This window comes from Salvelinus namaycush, unplaced genomic scaffold (genome assembly GCF_016432855.1).
Source record: "Salvelinus namaycush isolate Seneca unplaced genomic scaffold, SaNama_1.0 Scaffold315, whole genome shotgun sequence".
In the NCBI taxonomy this organism is placed as follows: Eukaryota; Metazoa; Chordata; class Actinopteri; order Salmoniformes; family Salmonidae; genus Salvelinus; species Salvelinus namaycush.
Window position 1 is genome coordinate 180,545 of NW_024060064.1, and position 19,990 is coordinate 200,534.

Here is a 19,990-nt window from a genome sequence, read left to right on the forward strand (position 1 = left end):
GAAAATATAATAGAGCAATATATACTTTTTAAAGATTACCTCTGAGAACTAACAATCCCCAAAATAAAAATGAGACAGTCAGGGAGAATCTAACATTTTTAAAATGTCATGTCACGGGGCCCCACATTGATTTTGTTATAATGTTTGAGTCATGCAGATAGCATAAGAACAAGGCATAAGCCACGGCAAAATGTGTAGAATTGAAGGAATTTAGCTTTAAAATCTTCTCTCAGCCCAACGGCACATTTTTTTGAATGGCATGAAATTAGCTTTAAAAAACAGTACAATGTTCTCTCTGCTCCACGGCAAAATGTGTAGAATTGCAGGAAATGTGCTTTAAAACAGCAGCAGTTTGTCTCTGCGGCCAAGAAGAGGGCCTCTAAAACCGCACCACTGGCCACACCCACTACCACCACCCGGGTTATGGTTAGTATGGTGCTCCTGACCTGTACACCCAGGGTTATGGTTATGGTTAGTATGGTGCTCCTGACCTGTACACCCAGGGTTATGGTTAGTATGGTGTTCCTGACCTGTACACCCAGGGTTATGGTTAGTATGGTGTTCCTGACCTGTACACCCAGGGTTATGGTTAGTATGGTGCTCCTGACCTGTACACCCAGGGTTATGGTTAGTATGGTGCTTCTGACCTGTACACCCAGGGTTATGGTTAGTATGGTGCTCCTGTACACCCAGGGTTATGATTATTATGGTGCTCCTGACCTGTACACCCAGGGTTATGGTTAGTATGGTGCTTCTGACCTGTACACCCAGGGTTATGGTTAGTATGGTGCTCCTGTACACCCAGGGTTATGATTAGTATGGTGCTCCTGACCTGTACACCCAGGGTTATGGTTATTATGGTGCTCCTGACCTGTACACCCAGGGTTATGGTTAGTATGGTGTTCCTGACCTGTACACCCAGGGTTATGATTAGTATGGTGCTCCTGACCTGTACACCCAGGGTTATGGTTAGTATGGTGCTCCTGACCTGTACACCCAGGGTTATGGTTAATATGGTGCTCCTGACCTGTACACCCAGGGTTATGGTTAATATGGTGCTCCTGACCTGTACACCCAGGGTTATGGTTATGGTTAGTATGGTGCTCCTGACCTGTACACCCAGGGTTATGGTTAGTATGGTGCTCCTGACCTGTACACCCAGGGTTATGGTTAATATGGTGCTCCTGACCTGTACACCCAGGGTTAAGGTTAATATGGTGCTCCTGACCTGTACACCCAGGGTTATGGTTAGTATGGTGCTCCTGACCTGTACACCCAGGGTTATGGTTAGTATGGTGCTCCTGACCTGTACACCCAGGGTTATGATTAGTATGGTGCTCCTGACCTGTACACCCAGGGTTAAGGTTAATATGGTGCTCCTGACCTGTACACCCAGGGTTAAGGTTAATATGGTGCTCCTGACCTGTACACCCAGGGTTATGGTTAGTATGGTGCTCCTGACCTGTACACCCAGGGTTATGGTTAATATGGTGCTCCTGACCTGTACACCCAGGGTTATGGTTAGTATGGTGCTCCTGACCTGTACACCCAGGGTTATGGTTAGTGTGGTGCTCCTGACCTGTACACCCAGGGTTATGGTAAGTATGGTGCTCCTGACCTGTACACCCAGGGTTATGATTAGTATGGTGCTCCTGACCTGTACACCCAGGGTTATGGTTAGTATGGTGCTGCTGACCTGTACACCCAGGGTTATGGTTAGTATGGTGCTCCTGACCTGTACACCCAGGGTTATGGTTAGTATGGTGCTCCTGACCTGTACACCCAGGGTTATGGTTAGTATGGTGCTGCTGACCTGTACACCCAGGGTTATGATTAGTATGGTGCTCCTGACCTGTACACCCAGGGTTATGGTTAGTATGGTGCTCCTGACCTGTACACCCAGGGTTATGGTTAGTATGGTGCTCCTGACCTGTACACCCAGGGTTATGATTAGTATGGTGCTCCTGACCTGTACACCCAGGGTTAAGGTTAATATGGTGCTCCTGACCTGTACACCCAGGGTTATGGTTATGGTTAGTATGGTGCTCCTGACCTGTACACCCAGGGTTATGATTAGTATGGTGCTCCTGACCTGTACACCCAGGGTTATGGTTAATATGGTGCTCCTGACCTGTACACCCAGGGTTATGATTAGTATGGTGCTCCTGACCTGTACACCCAGGGTTATGATTAGTATGGTGCTCCTGACCTGTACACCCAGGGTTATGGTTAGTATGGTGCTCCTGACCTGTACACCCAGGGTTATGGTTATGGTTAGTATGGTGCTCCTGACCTGTACACCCAGGGTTATGATTAGTATGGTGCTCCTGACCTGTACACCCAGGGTTATGGTTAATATGGTTAGTATGGTGCTCCTGACCTGTACACCCAGGGTTATGATTAGTATGGTGCTCCTGACCTGTACACCCAGGGTTATGGTTAGTATGGTGCTCCTGACCTGTACACCCAGGGTTATGGTTAATATGGTGCTCCTGACCTGTTCACCTAGGGTTATGGTTAGTATGGTGCTCCTGACCTGTACACCCAGGGTTATGATTAGTATGGTGCTCCTGACCTGTACACCCAGGGTTATGATTAGTATGGTGCTCCTGACCTGTACACCCAGGGTTATGGTTAGTATGGTGCTCCTGACCTGTACACCCAGGGTTATGGTTAGTATGGTGCTCCTGACCTGTACACCCAGGGTTATGATTAGTATGGTGCTCCTGTACACCCAGGGTTATGATTAGTATGGTGCTCCTGACCTGTACACCCAGGGTTATGGTTAGTATGGTGCTCCTGACCTGTACACCCAGGGTTATGATTAGTATGGTGCTCCTGACCTGTACACCCAGGGTTATGGTTAGTATGGTGCTCCTGACCTGTTCACCTAGGGTTATGATTAGTATGGTGCTCCTGACCTGTACACCCAGGGTTATGATTAGTATGGTGCTCCTGACCTGTAAACCTAGGGTTATTGTTAGTATGGTGCTCCTGACCTGTACACCCAGGGTTATGGTTAGTATGGTGCTCCTGACCTGTACACCTAGGGTTATGGTTAGTATGGTGCTCCTCACCTGTACCCCCAGGGCCTGTCCAGAGATGACAGCTACAGTGACCCCCTCCCTGCTGGGCTTGGGGACCTGGCTGTCCTTCAGCTCCTGGTACTGGGGCTCCACCATCTTGTCCTCCCTCCTCAAGTTGACCCACAGCTGCAGGCCCTGAACGGGCTCCTCAGACACAGGCATCTCTGCATGGACCACCCCTCGGCCTGCCGTCATCCACTTATGAAGACACATGGACATAGACACACAGAGACGGACACAGAAACACACACACACACACACACAGATACAGAGGCATAGACACACACACACACAAAACACAATTACTAACCACATAAAGGATAATTGTACAGTATAATATACATGAAATCAATGTTGCCTGATATGATTTCCATAATAAATCACCCATGTGGACTTAATAGTGGAACTAACTGGTTTCTAGGAGGAAATTAACTTCACATTTACACCTTTCCTTCCCCACTGCTGTGATATGTACCTAGTGGATGTCCATCTTCCCCACTGCTGTGATATGTACCTAGTGGATGTCCATCTTCCCCACTGCTGTGATATGTACCTAGTGGATATCCATCTTCCCCACTGCTGTGATATGTACCTAGTGGATGTCCATCTTCCCCACTGCTGTGATATGTACCTAGTGGATGTCCATCTTCCCCACTGCTGTGATATGTACCTAGTGGATGTCCATCTTCCCCACTGCTGTGATATGTACCTAGTGGATATCCATCTTCCCCACTGCTGTGATATGTACCTAGTGGATGTCCATCTTCCCCACTGCTGTGATATGTACCTAGTGGATGTCCATCTTCCCCACTGCTGTGATATGTACCGAGTGGATATCCATCTTCCCCACTGCTGTGATATGTACCTAGTGGATATCCATCTTCCCCACTGCTGTGATATGTACCTAGTGGATGTCCATCTTCCCCACTGCTGTGATATGTACCTAGTGGATGTCCATCTTCCCCACTGCTGTGATATGTACCTAGTGGATGTCCATCTTCCCCACTGCTGTGATATGTACCGAGTGGATGTCCATCTTCCCCACTGCTGTGATATGTACCTAGTGGATATCCCATCTTCCCCACTGCTGTGATATGTACCTAGTGGATGTCCATCTTCCCCACTGCTGTGATATGTACCTAGTGGATGTCCATCTTCCCCACTGCTGTGATATGTACCTAGTGGATGTCCATCTTCCCCACTGCTGTGATATGTACCTAGTGGATGTCCATCTTCCCCACTGCTGTGATATGTACCTAGTGGATGTCCATCTTCCCCACTGCTGTGATATGTACCGAGTGGATATCCATCTTCCCCACTGCTGTGATATGTACCTAGTGGATATCCATCTTCCCCACTGCTGTGATATGTACCTAGTGGATGTCCATCTTCCCCACTGCTGTGATATGTACCTAGTGGATGTCCATCTTCCCCACTGCTGTGATATGTACCTAGTGGATGTCCATCTTCCCCACTGCTGTGATATGTACCGAGTGGATGTCCATCTTCCCCACTGCTGTGATATGTACCTAGTGGATGTCCATCTTCCCCACTGCTGTGATATGTACCTAGTGGATGTCCATCTTCCCCACTGCTGTGATATGTACCTAGTGGATGTCCATCTTCCCCACTGCTGTGATATGTACCTAGTGGATGTCCATCTTCCCCACTGCTGTGATATGTACCTAGTGGATATTCCATCTTCCCCACTGCTGTGATATGTACCTAGTGGATGTCCATCTTCCCCACTGCTGTGATATGTACCTAGTAGATGTCCATCTTCCCCACTGCTGTGATATGTACCTAGTGGATATTCCATCTTCCCCACTGCTGTGATATGTACCTAGTGGATGTCCATCTTCCCCACTGCTGTGATATGTACCTAGTAGATGTCCATCTTCCCCACTGCTGTGATATGTACCTAGTGGATGTCCATCTTCCCCACTGCTGTGATATGTACCGAGTGGATATCCATCTTCCCCACTGCTGTGATATGTACCTAGTGGATATCCCATCTTCCCCACTGCTGTGATATGTACCTAGTGGATGTCCATCTTCCCCACTGCTGTGATATGTACCTAGTGGATATTCCATCTTCCCCACTGCTGTGATATGTACCTAGTGGATGTCCATCTTCCCCACTGCTGTGATATGTACCTAGTGGATGTCCATCTTCCCCACTGCTGTGATATGTACCTAGTGGATGTCCATCTTCCCCACTGCTGTGATATGTACCTAGTGGATGTCCATCTTCCCCACTGCTGTGATATGTACCTAGTGGATGTCCATCTTCCCCACTGCTGTGATATGTACCTAGTGGATGTCCATCTTCCCCACTGCTGTGATATGTACCTAGTAGATGTCCATCTTCCCCACTGCTGTGATATGTACCTAGTGGATATCCCATCTTCCCCACTGCTGTGATATGTACCTAGTGGATGTCCATCTTCCCCACTGCTGTGATATGTACCTAGTAGATGTCCATCTTCCTCACTGCTGTGATATGTACCTAGTGGATGTCCATCTTCCCCACTGCTGTGATATGTACCTAGTGGATGTCCATCTTCCCCACTGCTGTGATATGTACCTAGTGGCTGTCCATCTTCCCCACTGCTGTGATATGTACCTAGTGGATGTCCATCTTCCCCACTGCTGTGATATGTACCTAGTGGATGTCCATCTTCCCCACTGCTGTGATATGTACCTAGTGGATATCCCATCTTCCCCACTGCTGTGATATGTACCTAGTGGATGTCCATCTTCCCCACTGCTGTGATATGTACCTAGTGGATGTCCATCTTCCCCACTGCTGTGATATGTACCTAGTGGATGTCCATCTTCCCCACTGCTGTGATATGTACCTAGTGGATGTCCATCTTCCCCACTGCTGTGATATGTACCTAGTGGATATCCCATCTTCCCCACTCCTGTGATATGTACCTAGTGGATGTCCATCTTCCCCACTGCTGTGATATGTATCTAGTGGATGTCCATTGTTCTTCTCAAAGCTCCACTAACATCAAAATAACACACTGGAAGGTTGTGTTCAAAATGGCTGCTACTACTTTTGGTCTAGGGGCTAAGCTGTGCACTAAATAGGGTCTAGAGCCCTCCAACTCAACGTTGGACCTCGAAGCCAGTTCCACTGCATGTTCTCATTGTCCCCTCTAATCAGGGACTGATTTAGTCCTGGGAAACCGGGTGTGTGCAATTCATTATCAGGTAAAACAGAAAAACAGCAGGCTCCGGACCTCGTAGGGTAAGAGTTGAGTACCCCTGGTCTAGAGAATAAGGGCTCAGGGAATAGGGGTTTTAGCCAAAAGTAGTGCACTACATAGGGAATAGGGAGCCAATTCTGATGCAACTTTTCAGTGCCCTGAGGGTGATGCAGCATTGCTGTGGGAAGCTAATTGAGCAATAACACTTAAAGTTTCGTCAGCAGCCATTCCCCTTCCTGTTCCACTGTGAGGAAACCCGTCTGCCCTGAGTTAGTAGCTCCAGCCCCCCCAATGGTGTTTGTCTCTCTCTCTCTCTCTCTCTCTCGCTGTCGCACACACACACACACACACACACACACACACACACACACACACACACACACACACACACACACACACACACACACACACACACACACACACACACACACACACACACACACAAAGTCTCTTGTAGTAGTATTTTATTAGGATCCCCATTAGCTGTTGCGAAAGCAGCAGCTACTCTTCCTGGGTCCACACAAAACATGACATAACTTAGTCTCCTCAACTTGTTCAACAGCCACACCATTCATTACCAGATTCAGCTGAGGTCTAGAACTTAGGGAATGATTTGTACCAAATACAATGCTCTTAGTTTTAGAGATGTTCAGGACCAGTTTATTACTGGCCACCCATTCCAAAACAGACTGCAACTCTTTAAGGGTTTCAGTGACTTCACTAGCTGTGGTTTCTGATGTGTATATGGTTGAATCATCAGCATACATAGACACACATGCTTTGTTTAATGCCAGTGGCATTAGTGTCTATTAAACCACTTCCTGGTTGATGCTGACTGACTGACCAGGGACAACAGCTTTACGACTGCTGCATGGGAAAAACACAGGAAATGCCCTGAAGGCACGATGCTTCATTGGTTCTGGTGGGAGTATGGTGAAGAGTAGGAACCTACATACAGTAGTGTGAGTGTCACAAGATGCTTCATTGGTTCTGGTGGGAGTATGGTGAAGAGTAGGAACCTACATACAGTAGTGTGAGTGTCACAAGATGCTTCATTGGTTCTGGTGGGAGTATGGTGAAGAGTAGGAACCTACATACAGTAGTGTGAGTGTCACAAGATGCTTCATTGGTTCTGGTGGGAGTATGGTGAAGAGTAGGAACCTACATACAGTAGTGTGAGTGTCACAAGATGTTTCTCTACCTGTAAATCCCCTGGTTTCAGGAGTCCAGCGTGGCCACAGAAATCCTCATGGGCTGAAACGCCTTTCAAAACGTAGGTCACCTAAACAAAGACAAAATAGATGAAAATATATTCACAAACCCATAGATGAGCCATTGCTGATTTTATATAACAGCTGAGAGGCAAAACAAAACATTGACTGTGCTCTGCAGTTATCCCTCCCCCGAATACCAATCATGTCTGGAGAAACAACTGGAAAACAACTTTCTCTAAGTCTTTGCCAAATGAGGTTGAGGTTAGGAAAGAGATGAATGAATCTCAGTTGTAAACATGAATGGTTTCGGAAGGAAATCTCATCATAAAGCTTGTAAGACTGGAAAACATAGTATGGTAAAGAATTGATTTAATATTTTCCTGATGCAAGTCTAACAGATTAAATATGTACAGTGTGTGTGTGTGTGTGTGTGTGTGTGTGTGTGTGTGTGTGTGTGTGTGTGTGTGTGTGTGTGTGTGTGTGTGTGTGTAATGCAGTGTCCGTTGAGCAGGACAGACAAGAGCACGTGTTCACTCCGTGTCCATTCCACTGCCACATGGACTGAGGTCACAACGGACAGGAAGTAGAAAGCTGTAGAGGTTAGAGGTAAACATCTGTCTCTCAGAGAGGCTTCCAAACCTCCAGCCAGGGGGGCGAGAGCCTCTCTCTGATCTGGCAGCGCACGTGGCTATGAGCTCTGAGATGTAACCGTGAGCCAACACACCTGCTGCATGGCATGCTGGGCCGTGGGCGCTTCAGCCCCGCCCCCGTCAGGTCTGGTCCAGTCCGCGGCCAGTTGGACACTAAGCTACACATATACAGTATCAGCTGGGCCTATGGCCTCATCTGGTCTGGGCCATGCTATGTTAGGTTACACATGTATCTATAGTATCATCTGGTCTGGGCCATGGTGGACACTAGGCTAGGTTACACATGTATCTACAGTATCAGCTGGGCCTAAGGCCTCATCTGGTCTGGGCCATGCTATGTTAGGTTACACATGTATCTACAGTATCAAACACTTTTCTATTAAAAACACTTGTTTTGACTCTATAAGTTCCCACTGTGGACCATCGCCTTTATGGTTGAGGAAACCGTGATTCACCAACACCACTTCCAAAGCAGAAGTTTAATTTCCTTCCTCCCCTCTGTCTAAATATGTGATATTGGTGGGTTTTCATTCAAACCCCAGTATCCAAAAGCAAGCTAATGCTATGTTTAACAAACCTATTGAAAAGCTTTCTCTGGACGAGGCTTACACTACAGTAGGCATGTTAGTGCCATCTGCTGGCTTTAGCAGGAAGTGCAATAATGGTGTATGTGCCTCCCCCTCCCGCATCACTAAGGGTGTATGAGCCTCACCCTCCCTCATCTTTAATGGGGTATATGCCTCACCCTACCTCCTCAATATTGGTGTATGTGCCTCACCCTCCTTCATCATTAATGGTGTATGTAACTCACCCTCCCTCATCATTAATGATGTATGTGCCACACCCTCCCTCATCATTAAAGGTGTATGTGTGCCACACCCTCCCCCATCATTAATTGTGTATGTGCCTCACCCTCCCGCATCATTAATGGTGTATGTGCCTCACCCTCGCTCATCATTAATGGTGTATGTGCCACACCCTCCCTCACTCTCCCTCATCATTAATGGTGTATGTCCCACACCCTCCCTCATCATTAATGGTGTATGTGCCACACCCTCCCTCATCATTAATGGTGTATGTGCCTCACCCTCCCTCATCATTAATGGTGTACATGCCTCACCCTCCCTCATCATTAATGGTGTACATGCCTCATCCTCCCTCATTGTTAATGGTGTATGTGCCTCATTAATGGTGTATGTACCTCACCCTCCCTCATCATTAATGGTGTATGTGCCTCACCCTACCTCCTCAATATTGGTGTATGTGCCTCACCATGAATGGTGTATGTGCATCACCGTCCCTCATCATTAATGGTGTACATGCCTCATCCTCCCTCATTGTTAATGGTGTATGTGCCTCATTAATGGTGTATGTACCTCACCCTCCCTCATCATTAATGGTGTAGGTGCCTCACCCTACCTCCTCAATATTGGTGTATGTGCCTCACCCTCCCTCATCATGAATGGTGTATGTGCCTCACCCTCCCTCGTCATTAATGGTGTATGTGTGCCACACCCTCCCCCATCATTAATGGTGTATGTGCCTCACCCTCCCTCATCATTAATGGTGTATGTGCCTCACCCTCGCTCATCATTAATGGTGTATGTGCCACACCCTCCCTCACTCTCCCTCATCATTAATGGTGTATATCCCACACCCTCCCTCATCATTAATGGTGTATGTGCCACACCCTCCCTCATCATTAATGGGGTATGCGCCTCACCCTCCCTCATCATTAATGGTGTACATGCCTCACCCTCCCTCATCATTAATGGTGTACATGCCTCATCCTCCCTCATTGTTAATGGTGTATGTGCCTCATTAATGGTGTATGTACCTCACCCTCCCTCATCATTAATGGTGTATGTGCCTCACCCTACCTCCTCAATATTGGTGTATGTGCCTCACCATGAATGGTGTATGTGCATCACCGTCCCTCATCATTAATGGTGTACATGCCTCATCCTCCCTCATTGTTAATGGTGTATGTGCCTCATTAATGGTGTATGTACCTCACCCTCCCTCATCATTAATGGTGTAGGTGCCTCACCCTACCTCCTCAATATTGGTGTATGTGCCTCACCCTCCCTCATCATGAATGGCGTATGTGCCTCACCCTCCCTCATCATTAATGGTGTATGTGCCACACCCTCCTTCATCATTAATGGTGTATGTGCCTCACCCTCCTTCATCATTAATGGTGTATGTGCCTCACCCTCCCTCATCATTAATGGTGTATGTGCCACACCCTCCCTTATCGTGAATGGTGTATGTGCCACACCCTCCCTCATCATGAATGGTGTATGTGCCTCACCCTCCATCATTAATGGTGTATGTGCCTCACCCTCCCTCATCATTAATGGTGTACGTGCCTCACCCTCCCTCGTCATTAATGGTGTACGTGCCTCATCCTCCCTCATCATTAATGGTGTACGTCCCTCATCCTCCCTCATCATTAATGGTGTATGTGCCTCATCCTCCCTCATCATTAATGGTGTACGTGCCTCCTCCTCCCTTATCATTAATGGTGTACGTGCCTCACCCTCCCTCATCATTAATGGTGTACGTGCCTCATCCTCCCTCATCATTAATGGTGTATGTGCCTCCTCCTCCCTTATCATTAATGGTGTACGTGCCTCACCCTCCCTCATCATTAATGGTGTATGTGCCTCATCCTCCCTCATCATTAATGGTGTACGTGCCTCATCCTCCCTCATCATTAATGGTGTACGTGTATCCTCCTCCCTCATCATTAATGGTGTACGTGCATCCTCCTCCCTCATCATTAATGGTGTACGTGCACCTTCCTCCCTCATCATTAATGGTGTACGTGCCTCATCCTCCCTCATCATTAATGGTGTACGTGCCTCACCCTCCCTCATCATTAATGGTGTATGTGCCTCACCCTCCCTCATCATTAATGGTGTATGTGCCACACCCTTCCTCATCATTAATGGTGTATGTGTGCCTCACCCTTCCGCATCATTAATGGTGTATGTGCCACACCCTTCCTCATCATTAATGGTGTATGTGCCTCACCCTCCCTCATCATTAATGGTGTATGTGCCACACCCTCCATCATTAATGGTGTATGTGCCTCACCCTCCCTCATCATTAATGGTGTATGTGCCACAACCTCCCTCATCATTAATGGTGTACGTGCCTCACCCTCCCTCATCATTAATGGTGTACGTGCCTCATCCTCCCTCATCATTAATGGTGTACGTGCCTCATCTTCCCCCATCATTAATGGTGTATGTGCCTCATCCTCCCTCATCATTAATGGTGTACGTGCCCTACCCTCCCTCATCATTAATGGTGTACGTGCCTCATCCTCCCTCATCATTAATGGTGTATGTGCGTCATCCTCCCTCATCATTAATGGTGTACGTGCCTCACCCTCCCTCATCATTAATGTTGTACATGCCTCATCCTCCCTCATCATTAATGGTGTATGTGCCTCCTCCTCCCTTATCATTAATGGTGTACGTGCCTCACCCTCCCTCATCATTAATGGTGTATGTGCCTCATCCTCCCTCATCATTAATGGTGTACGTGCCTCCTCCTCCCTCATCATTAATGGTGTACGTGCCTCACCCTCCCTCATCATTAATGTTGTACGTGCCTCATCCTCCCTCATCATTAATGGTGTATGTGCCTCCTCCTCCCTTATCATTAATGGTGTACGTGCCTCACCCTCCCTCATCATTAATGGTGTATGTGCCTCATCCTCCCTTATCATTAATGGTGTACGTGCCTCCTCCTCCCTCATCATTAAGGGTGTACGTGCCTCACCCTCCCTCATCATTAATGGTGTATGTGTGCCTCACCCTTCCGCATCAGTACTGGTGTATGTGCCACACCCTCCCGCATCATTAATGGTGTATGTGCCACACCCTCCCTCATCATGAATGGTGTTTGTGCCTCACCCTCCCTCATCATTAATGGTGTATGTCCCACACCCTCCCTCCCTCATCATTAATGGTGTATGTGCCTCATCCTCCCTCATCATTAATGTTGTACGTGCCTCATCCTCCCTCATCATTAATGGTGTACCTGGCTCACCCTCCCTCATCATTAATGGTGTATGTAACTCACATTCCCTTGTCATTAATGGTGTACGTGCCTCACCCTCCCTCATCATTAATGGTGTACGTGCCTCACCCTCCCTCGTCATTAATGGTGTATGTGCCTCATCCTCCCTCGTCATTAATGGTGTATGTGCCTCATCCTCCTTCGTCATTAATGGTGTACGTGCCTCATCCTCCCTCGTCATTAATGGTGTACGTGCCTCACCCTCCCTCGTCATTAATGGTGTACGTGCCTCACCCTTCCTCATCATTAATGTTGTACGGGCCTCATCCTCCCTCGTCATTAATGGTGTATGTGCCTCATCCTCCCTCATCATTAATGGTGTACCTGGCTCACCCTCCCTCGTCATTAATGGTGTATGTGCCTCACCCTCCCTCATCATTAATGGTGTATGTGCCTCATCCTCCCTCGTCATTAATGGTGTATGTGCCTCATCCTCCTTCGTCATTAATGGTGTATGTGCCTCATCCTCCCTCATCATTAATGGTGTATGTGCCTCACCCTCCCTCAACGGCCTCATATGAACCTGCCAGGGTTTCAGTCAGAACACAACATTGTATCACTGTCACGACTCCGACCGAGGCAGGCTCTCCTTCCCGTTCGGGTGGCGCTCGGCGGTCGTCGTCACCGGCCTATTAGCTGCCACTGATCCTTTTCTCCCCCTCCTTATGTGTTTATTGGTTACACCTGTTTTGTATTAGGTTTGTAATTAGTTGGGCTTATCAGTCAGCCGGCCCGCCCGTTCCTTTGTGCGGGATTGTTAGTTGGTAAGAGTGGTGTTTGTTTTCGATCTACGTTGTATCTGGACTGTTTTCGTTCCCCCCCGTGTCTGGGGTTGTTTTATGAGAACATCCAGTGTATAGAAGGGTGGCCTAGTTTCTCAGTGTTCATTAAAGAACATTTGTTATTGCACCTGCTGTTTCCTGCACTTGACTTCGCACTCCGACACCCAGTCCTTACAGAATCCCGCACCCGAAAGAAATGGAGTCAGCAGGAGCAGCGGCCAATCCTCTCCCATCGATGGAGGAACGGGTGCTCCATCATACCACCGTTCTCCACCGTATCGGATCGGCGATGGAGTCAATGATGGAGCGAATGGACCGATGGGAGAGGAGTGGTCTCCTCTCTCCACCTTCGGCTCTTCCAGCCCAGGACTCTCCATCCCCCGGCTCCAGCGCTCTCCGTCTGACACTCCCGAGGGATTATGATGGAGCGGCGGCGGGGTGCCAGGGGTTCTTACTCCAACTGGAACTGTACCTTGCCACCGTAAGACCCACTCCCTCGGGAGCGGAGAGGGTGAGTGTCCTTGTCTCCTGCCTCACGGGTCGTGCTCTGGAGTGGGCGAACGCAGTCTGGAATGGCCCAGACTCAGCGAAGGAGCACTACCCAGAGTTTACCCGCCGTTTTCGTGCCGTTTTTGACCACCCTCCAGAGGGCCGAGCGGCGGGAGAACGACTGTTCCACCTTAGGCAGGAGAAGAGGAGCGCCCAGGATTACGCGCTGGAGTTCCGGACCCTGGCTGCAGGATCTGGGTGGAATGACAGGCCCCTTATTGACCACTACCGGTGTAGTCTCCGGGAGGACGTCCGCAGGGAGCTAGCATGTCGGGACACCGCTCTTTCCCTGGATGAGCTGATTGACATGTCCATCCGACTGGACAATCTGCTGGCTGCCCGCGGGCGTTCTGAGAGGGTCCTGTACGTTCCACCACCCAGCACCTCCGCTCCTATTCCGATGGAGTTGGGAGGGGCCGGGCCGAGGGGTACCGGAGGAGGAGGCTCTCCCTGCACCAGCTGTGGTCGGAGAGGACACACGGCCGATCGGTGCTGGGGGGGGTCCTTCTGGGAGTCGAGATGGTAGGCGGAACGCTTCTCGATCACCCCAGGTGAGTCCGCACCAAACTCACCCAGAACCCCCTGTTGGTCACATGTTTGTCTTAATTTTTTTTCCTGAAATTTTTTCCCTCTTCCCAGAAAATGGCGCTAGTCGATTCAGGCGCAGCTGGGAACTTTATGGATCGCGGACTCGCTCTTAGGTTAGGGGTTCCGCTTGTGCCGATAGATTCTCCCTTTCCCGTGCACTCCCTAGATAGCCGGCCATTAGGGTCAGGGGTGGTCAGGGAGACCACGGTTCCCCTGGACATGGTGACGCAGGGGAATCATAAGGAGCGTATCAGTCTTTATATTATTGATTCGCCTGCGTTTCCAGTGGTGCTAGGGATTCCCTGGCTGGCCCGGCACAATCCTAAAATTTCGTGGAGACGGGGTTCTCCAGGGGTGGTCAAAGGAGTGTTCTGGAAGGTGTTTGGGAGTTTCCATCGGTGCCACGTCGGTGGAAAGTCCAGACCAGGGTTCCACGGTGTGCATTCCCCCCGAGTATGCCGATTTGGCAATCGCTTTCAGTAAAACGAAAGCGACTAAATTACCACCTCATCGACCGGGAAGGGATTGTGCGATAGATCTCCAGGTAAACGCTGCGCTTCCCAAGAGTCACGTGTACCCTTTGTCCCAAGAGGAGACTGTGGCTATGGAGACATATGTCACTGAGTCTCTGGGACAGGGGTACATTCGGTCCTCTATCTCACCCGTCTCCTCAAGTTTCTTTTTTGTGAAGAAAAAGGAGGGAGGTTTGCGTCCGTGTATTGATTATAGAGGTCTAAATGCCATCACCGTGGGGTTTAGTTACCCACTACCTCTCATTGCTACGGCAATGGAATCATTTCACGGAGCGCAGTTCTTCACAAAATTGGATCTCAGGAGCGCGTATAGTCTGGTGCGTATTCGGAAAGGAGACGTGTGGAAAACCGCATTTAGTACCACATCGGGCCATTATGAGTACTGCGTCATGCCGTATGGGTTAAAGAATGCTCCAGCCGTTTTCCAATCCTTTGTAGACGACATTCTCAGGGACCTGCACGGGCAGGGAGTGGTTGTTTATATCGATGACATTCTGATCTACTCAGCCACTCACGCCGCGCATGTGTCTCTGGTACGCAAGGTGCTTGGTAGACTGCTGGAGCATGACCTATATGTCAAGGCTGAGAAGTGTGTGTTCTCCAAACGAGCCGTCTCTTTTCTGGGTTATCGCATTTCCACCTCGGGGGTGGTGGTGGAGGGTGACCGCATTAATGCCGTGCGTAATTGGCCGACTCCGACCACGGTAAAAGAGGTGCAGCGGTTTTTGGGTTTTGCCAACTACTACCGGAGGTTTATCCGGGGTTTTGGCCAGGTAGCAGCTCCCATTACCTCACTGCTGAAGGGGGGTCCGGTGCGGTTGCAGTGGTCAGCAAAAGCGGACGGAGCTTTCAAAAGGTTGAAGGCGCTGTTCACGGATGCGCCCGTGTTGGCACATCCGGACCCCTCTCTAGCATTCATAGTGGAGGTGGACGCGTCCGAGGCTGGGTTAGGTGCCGTGCTATCACAGCGCTCTGGTACGCCACCAAAACTCCACCCCTGTGCTTTCTTCTCGAAGAAGCTCAGTTCAGCGGAGCGTAACTATGATGTGGGGGACCGGGAGTTGTTAGCAGTGGTCAGTGCTCTGAAGGTGTGGAGACACTGGCTTGAGGGGGCTAAGCACCCTTTTCTCATCTGGACCGACCATCAGAATCTGGAGTATATTCGGGCAGCTAGGAGACTGAACCCACGTCAGGCAAGGTGGGCCATGTTCTTTACCCGATTCCGGTTCACATTAACGTATAAACCGGGCTCCCAGAACGTAAAGGCGGATGCACTGTCCCGTTTTTACGACACGGACGATCGGTCCACCGAACCTACTCCCATCCTTCCCGCCTCAAGGCTGATAGCACCAGTGGTGTGGGAGGTGGACTCGGACATCGAGCGGGCGTTACGGGCGGAACCCACTCCTCCTCAGTGTCCGGTGGGTCGGAAGTACGTGCCGCTTGGTGTTCGGGACAAATTGATTCGGTGGGCTCACGTTCTACCCTCCTCGGGTCACCCTGGGGTGACGAGGACAGTGGGGAGCCTTCGGGGGAGGTATTGGTGGCCTACCTTGGCTAGGGACGTTAGGGTTTATGTTTCCTCCTGTTCGGTATGCGCCCAGAGTAAGCGTACACGATACGGGCCATTCTGGACTCGAGACGCCGGGTGAGGGGCCTGCAGTACCTCGTGGACTGGGAGGGGTACGGTCCGGAGGAGAGGTGCTGGGTACCGGTGGGGGACATTTTGGATCCGTCTATGCTGAGGGATTTCCATCGCCTCCATCCGGATCGCCCTGCACCTCGTCCTCCGGGTCGACCTCGAGGCTGGTGTCGGCGCGCTGCGGGAGCCGCGCGTCAGAGGGGGGGGTACTGTCACGACTCCGACCGAGGCGGGCTCTCCTTCCCGTTCGGGTGGCGCTCGGCGGTCGTCGTCACCGGCCTATTAGCTGCCACTGATCCTTTTCTCCCCCTCCTTATGTGTTTATTGGTTACACCTGTTTTGTATTAGGTTTGTAATTAGTTGGGCTTATCAGTCAGCCGGCCCGCCCGTTCCTTTGTGCGGGATTGTTAGTTGGTAAGAGTGGTGTTTGTTTTCGATCTACGTTGTATCTGGACTGTTTTCGTTCCCCCCCGTGTCTGGGGTTGTTTTATGAGAACATCCAGTGTATAGAAGGGTGGCCTAGTTTCTCAGTGTTCATTAAAGAACATTTGTTATTGCACCTGCTGTTTCCTGCACTTGACTTCGCACTCCGACACCCAGTCCTTACAATCACTCCAGATAGAGAGAGACAGTATAGATGCTGCATCACGCTAGCTAGACAGGCAGAGGCAGAGAGAGACAGAATAGAGAGAGAGAGAGAGAGAGAGAGAGAATAGAGAGAGACAGAGAGAGACAGAGAGAGAGAGAGAAAGAGAGAGAGAGAGAGAGAGAGAGAGAGAGAATAGAGAGAGACAGAGAAAGAGAGAGAGAGACAGAGAGAGAGCGAGACAGAGGCATAGAATAGAGAGAATATATATATATAGAGAGAGAGAGACAGAGGCAGAGAGACAGAATAGAGAGAGAGAGAGAGAGAGAGAGAGAGAGAGACACACAGAGAGAGAGAGAAAGAGACAGAGGCAGAGAGAGACAGAATAGAGAGAGAGAGACAGAATATAGAGAGAATAGAGAGAGAGAGCAGAGAGAGAGAGAATAGAGAGACAGCGAGAGAGAGAGAGCGAGAGAGAGAGAATAGAGAGCCTACTCACGGTCTCAAAGCCTCTGTGGGGGTGATCAGGGAAGCCAGACGGCTTTTTGACTTTGAACTCATCCAACATCAAGAATGGATCCAGGTTAATCAGCTGAAATAAATGGATGGACAAGATATCAGCCTACCATGTCATAACATGTGGTTTAGTTTGGTGTTTTAAAAGGATATTATTAAACATGATAAACTAGGCAGATGTAAGACAGACAGTATGACAGTAACGCACCTCCTTTCTTCCTATGCTTCTGCGGACATGGGCTCCCACACCTTCCACCTGCTCCACACTCAAAACTGTCTTCACAACTCTTCTTATCCTCATCGTAGAGGATAGGGTTATTTAATAGTAGTACCTTATTTATTATGGTACACCTTGAACAAAAATACTGACGAGAAAAGGAAAAAGAACTGCATTATTCAAATACCCACCGTTATTGTTCAACGTCAATACAGAACATCACGTCAATACCAAACATCACGTCAATACCAAACATCACGTCAATACAAAACATCACGTCAATACCAAACATCACGTCAATACCAAACATCACGTCAATACAAAACATCACGTCAATACCAAACATCACGTCAATACCAAACATCACGTCAATACCAAACATCACGTCAATACAAAACATCACGTCAATACCAAACACCACAACGAGTGTTTGTTATTAGATGTTACAATATTTCTTATTTTGCTAAGACTTTTATTGGGATAATATGGAGTAAAAAGACAACATGACAGAGCAATAACAGCATCGGTCTCTAGCTAGGATAAATTAAGTTTATCGGACTAAATTCCACTCCATGGTGAAGAAAAACTTCCTTCTCCGTGGAGTGGAGTTTACTTTGATACATGAAAGTCAATGTCACTAACCTGGCAGAAGTTGGATGTGGACTCAACAAGACTAATTTACTCCGAATATCAACTACAATCAGACAAGCACGTAATGTAGGCTATCAAATCCTCCCAGTGTGTAGGCAACAACAGAATTAGAAGCCTATCATCTTCCAAGCGCAGTCATATTGTTGTCGCGGTTGGCAACACTGCATCTGTTGCGCATGTACGGACATGAAGGGCGTGGCTTGACCACAAGGGATTAATTTGAATAAAAAAAGAGGGGGGTTAGTTTATTCTCAGATAGGAAGGGGTGAGGTGTAGTTTATTAGGAAGGGGGGATAGTTTATTCTGAGCTAGGAAGGGGTGAGGTGTAGTTTATTCTCAGCTAGGAAGGCAGCCGAATCCATGATCTATCGCTGCGTAAATCTCCCTTTGACATCACAACATTATTTGTGCTAAGGTCTTTAATCATAACCACATCAGCCCGTGCATCTGTTGAATGTATTCTTCGGTGTGTGCTCTCTCCACGGTGGGTTGTGTCCCTGTCCCTCCGTAACCACTCTGGCTGTGCTGGAATATTATGTCCTTCGCGATGCGCGCGCTTGCAGCCTGTCCTCCTGCCAGATTCAGCGCGTGTGGACCAACCTGTTTGTGACAACAAAGGTAATACAGCTGAGTCACACTGACTGTACAATGTTACATAACCAACTGAGTCTCTATCGACAAGTACCTTACAAAAGAGATTCTCACATAGGTCTACTTTCCAAGCCATATTTTGTAGGTATTTGCTGCCTATATTTCAGAGCCTATATTGCGGCCTTGAAAGACTAAAGAAAATACAAGTTTATAAATATATCAAAAGGCTATCCCTCCTCTGCTTTGCCAACACTCCATTTGATGATCTTTCCACCCCTCCAAAACCCAGAAAAGCTAATTTTATTTTAATCCATATCGGCATTTTTTCATTACATGTGTCTGTCAATGCGTTGACAAATTCCCAGCTATATGAATGAAATATTCTCTCTCTGACATTCCATTCTAATATTTTTATACAAAAGGTCTTCATTGTGTGATTAGCAAAAAAATGCCAATATACCTGAAGTGCTGCGTACTGTCCCATCAGGTACAGAGGACAGCCTGGAGCCCACTGCAAGCTCTCAGATATACAAGGCCAGCCATCCAGGACCTAAAGTTGAGATACATTGTAATTAGACTTGGATCAAATGCAGGTAACTGTAGTATAGTAGTAGTCCATAGTATAGTATAGTAGCATAGTAGTAGTCCATAGTAGTATAGTAGTAGCCTACAGTAGTAGCCTACAGTATTATAGTATAGTAGTAGCCTATAGTATAGTCGTATTGTTATGCTGGTGAATGAGGACCCAAAAGCGACGTAATAGTAACAGAGTCTTTATTCCAGTAATAAACAAATAATGATTCTCCTGGATATTATCAATGGTCAATCCAAAACAGGAACTGAAATCCTCTCGTCAATAGAGAGGAACGACTGGAGACGCGACCACAGACTGCAGGTCGCTTCAGGAAGGCACTGGCCGTAGCTGACATAGACACCTGCTCACACGCAGCATCTGAAGAAGGCAAAGAACACGACAGGGCGGAACAAGGACACAGGAACAGCAAACATCAAACAAGAATCCGACAAGGACAGAAGCGGAAAACAGAGGGAGAAATAGGGACTCTAATCAGAG

The 19,990-nt window shown here is 48.5% G+C and overlaps 2 protein-coding genes across 3 annotated transcripts in view; both read right to left on the reverse strand.

Moving 5' to 3' along the window:
* The window catches only part of pir (pirin), a 115,645-nt gene extending 97,136 nt beyond the window's left edge, over nt 1-18,509 (reverse strand). The window contains exons 1-5 of one of the 2 annotated variants that reach the window (XM_038985293.1): nt 18,319-18,509; nt 17,668-17,824; nt 17,443-17,535; nt 7,506-7,586; nt 3,078-3,284 (exon numbers count right to left, since the gene is read on the reverse strand). In XM_038985293.1, the coding sequence (XP_038841221.1) occupies nt 3,078-3,284; nt 7,506-7,586; nt 17,443-17,535; nt 17,668-17,760 (474 nt within the window). In that variant the 5' untranslated portion in view covers nt 17,761-17,824; nt 18,319-18,509. The remainder of the gene's footprint in view (nt 1-3,077; nt 3,285-7,505; nt 7,587-17,442; nt 17,536-17,667; nt 17,825-18,318) is intronic. The other variant, XM_038985292.1, reaches the window with a different exon arrangement.
* Nucleotides 18,510-18,649: 140 nt separating this feature from the next.
* The window catches only part of LOC120039973, a 32,267-nt gene continuing 30,926 nt past the window's right edge, over nt 18,650-19,990 (reverse strand). The window contains exons 8-9 of the mRNA XM_038985290.1: nt 19,379-19,468; nt 18,650-18,927 (exon numbers count right to left, since the gene is read on the reverse strand). Coding sequence (XP_038841218.1) covers nt 18,751-18,927; nt 19,379-19,468 — 267 coding nt within the window. The 3' untranslated portion in view covers nt 18,650-18,750. The remainder of the gene's footprint in view (nt 18,928-19,378; nt 19,469-19,990) is intronic.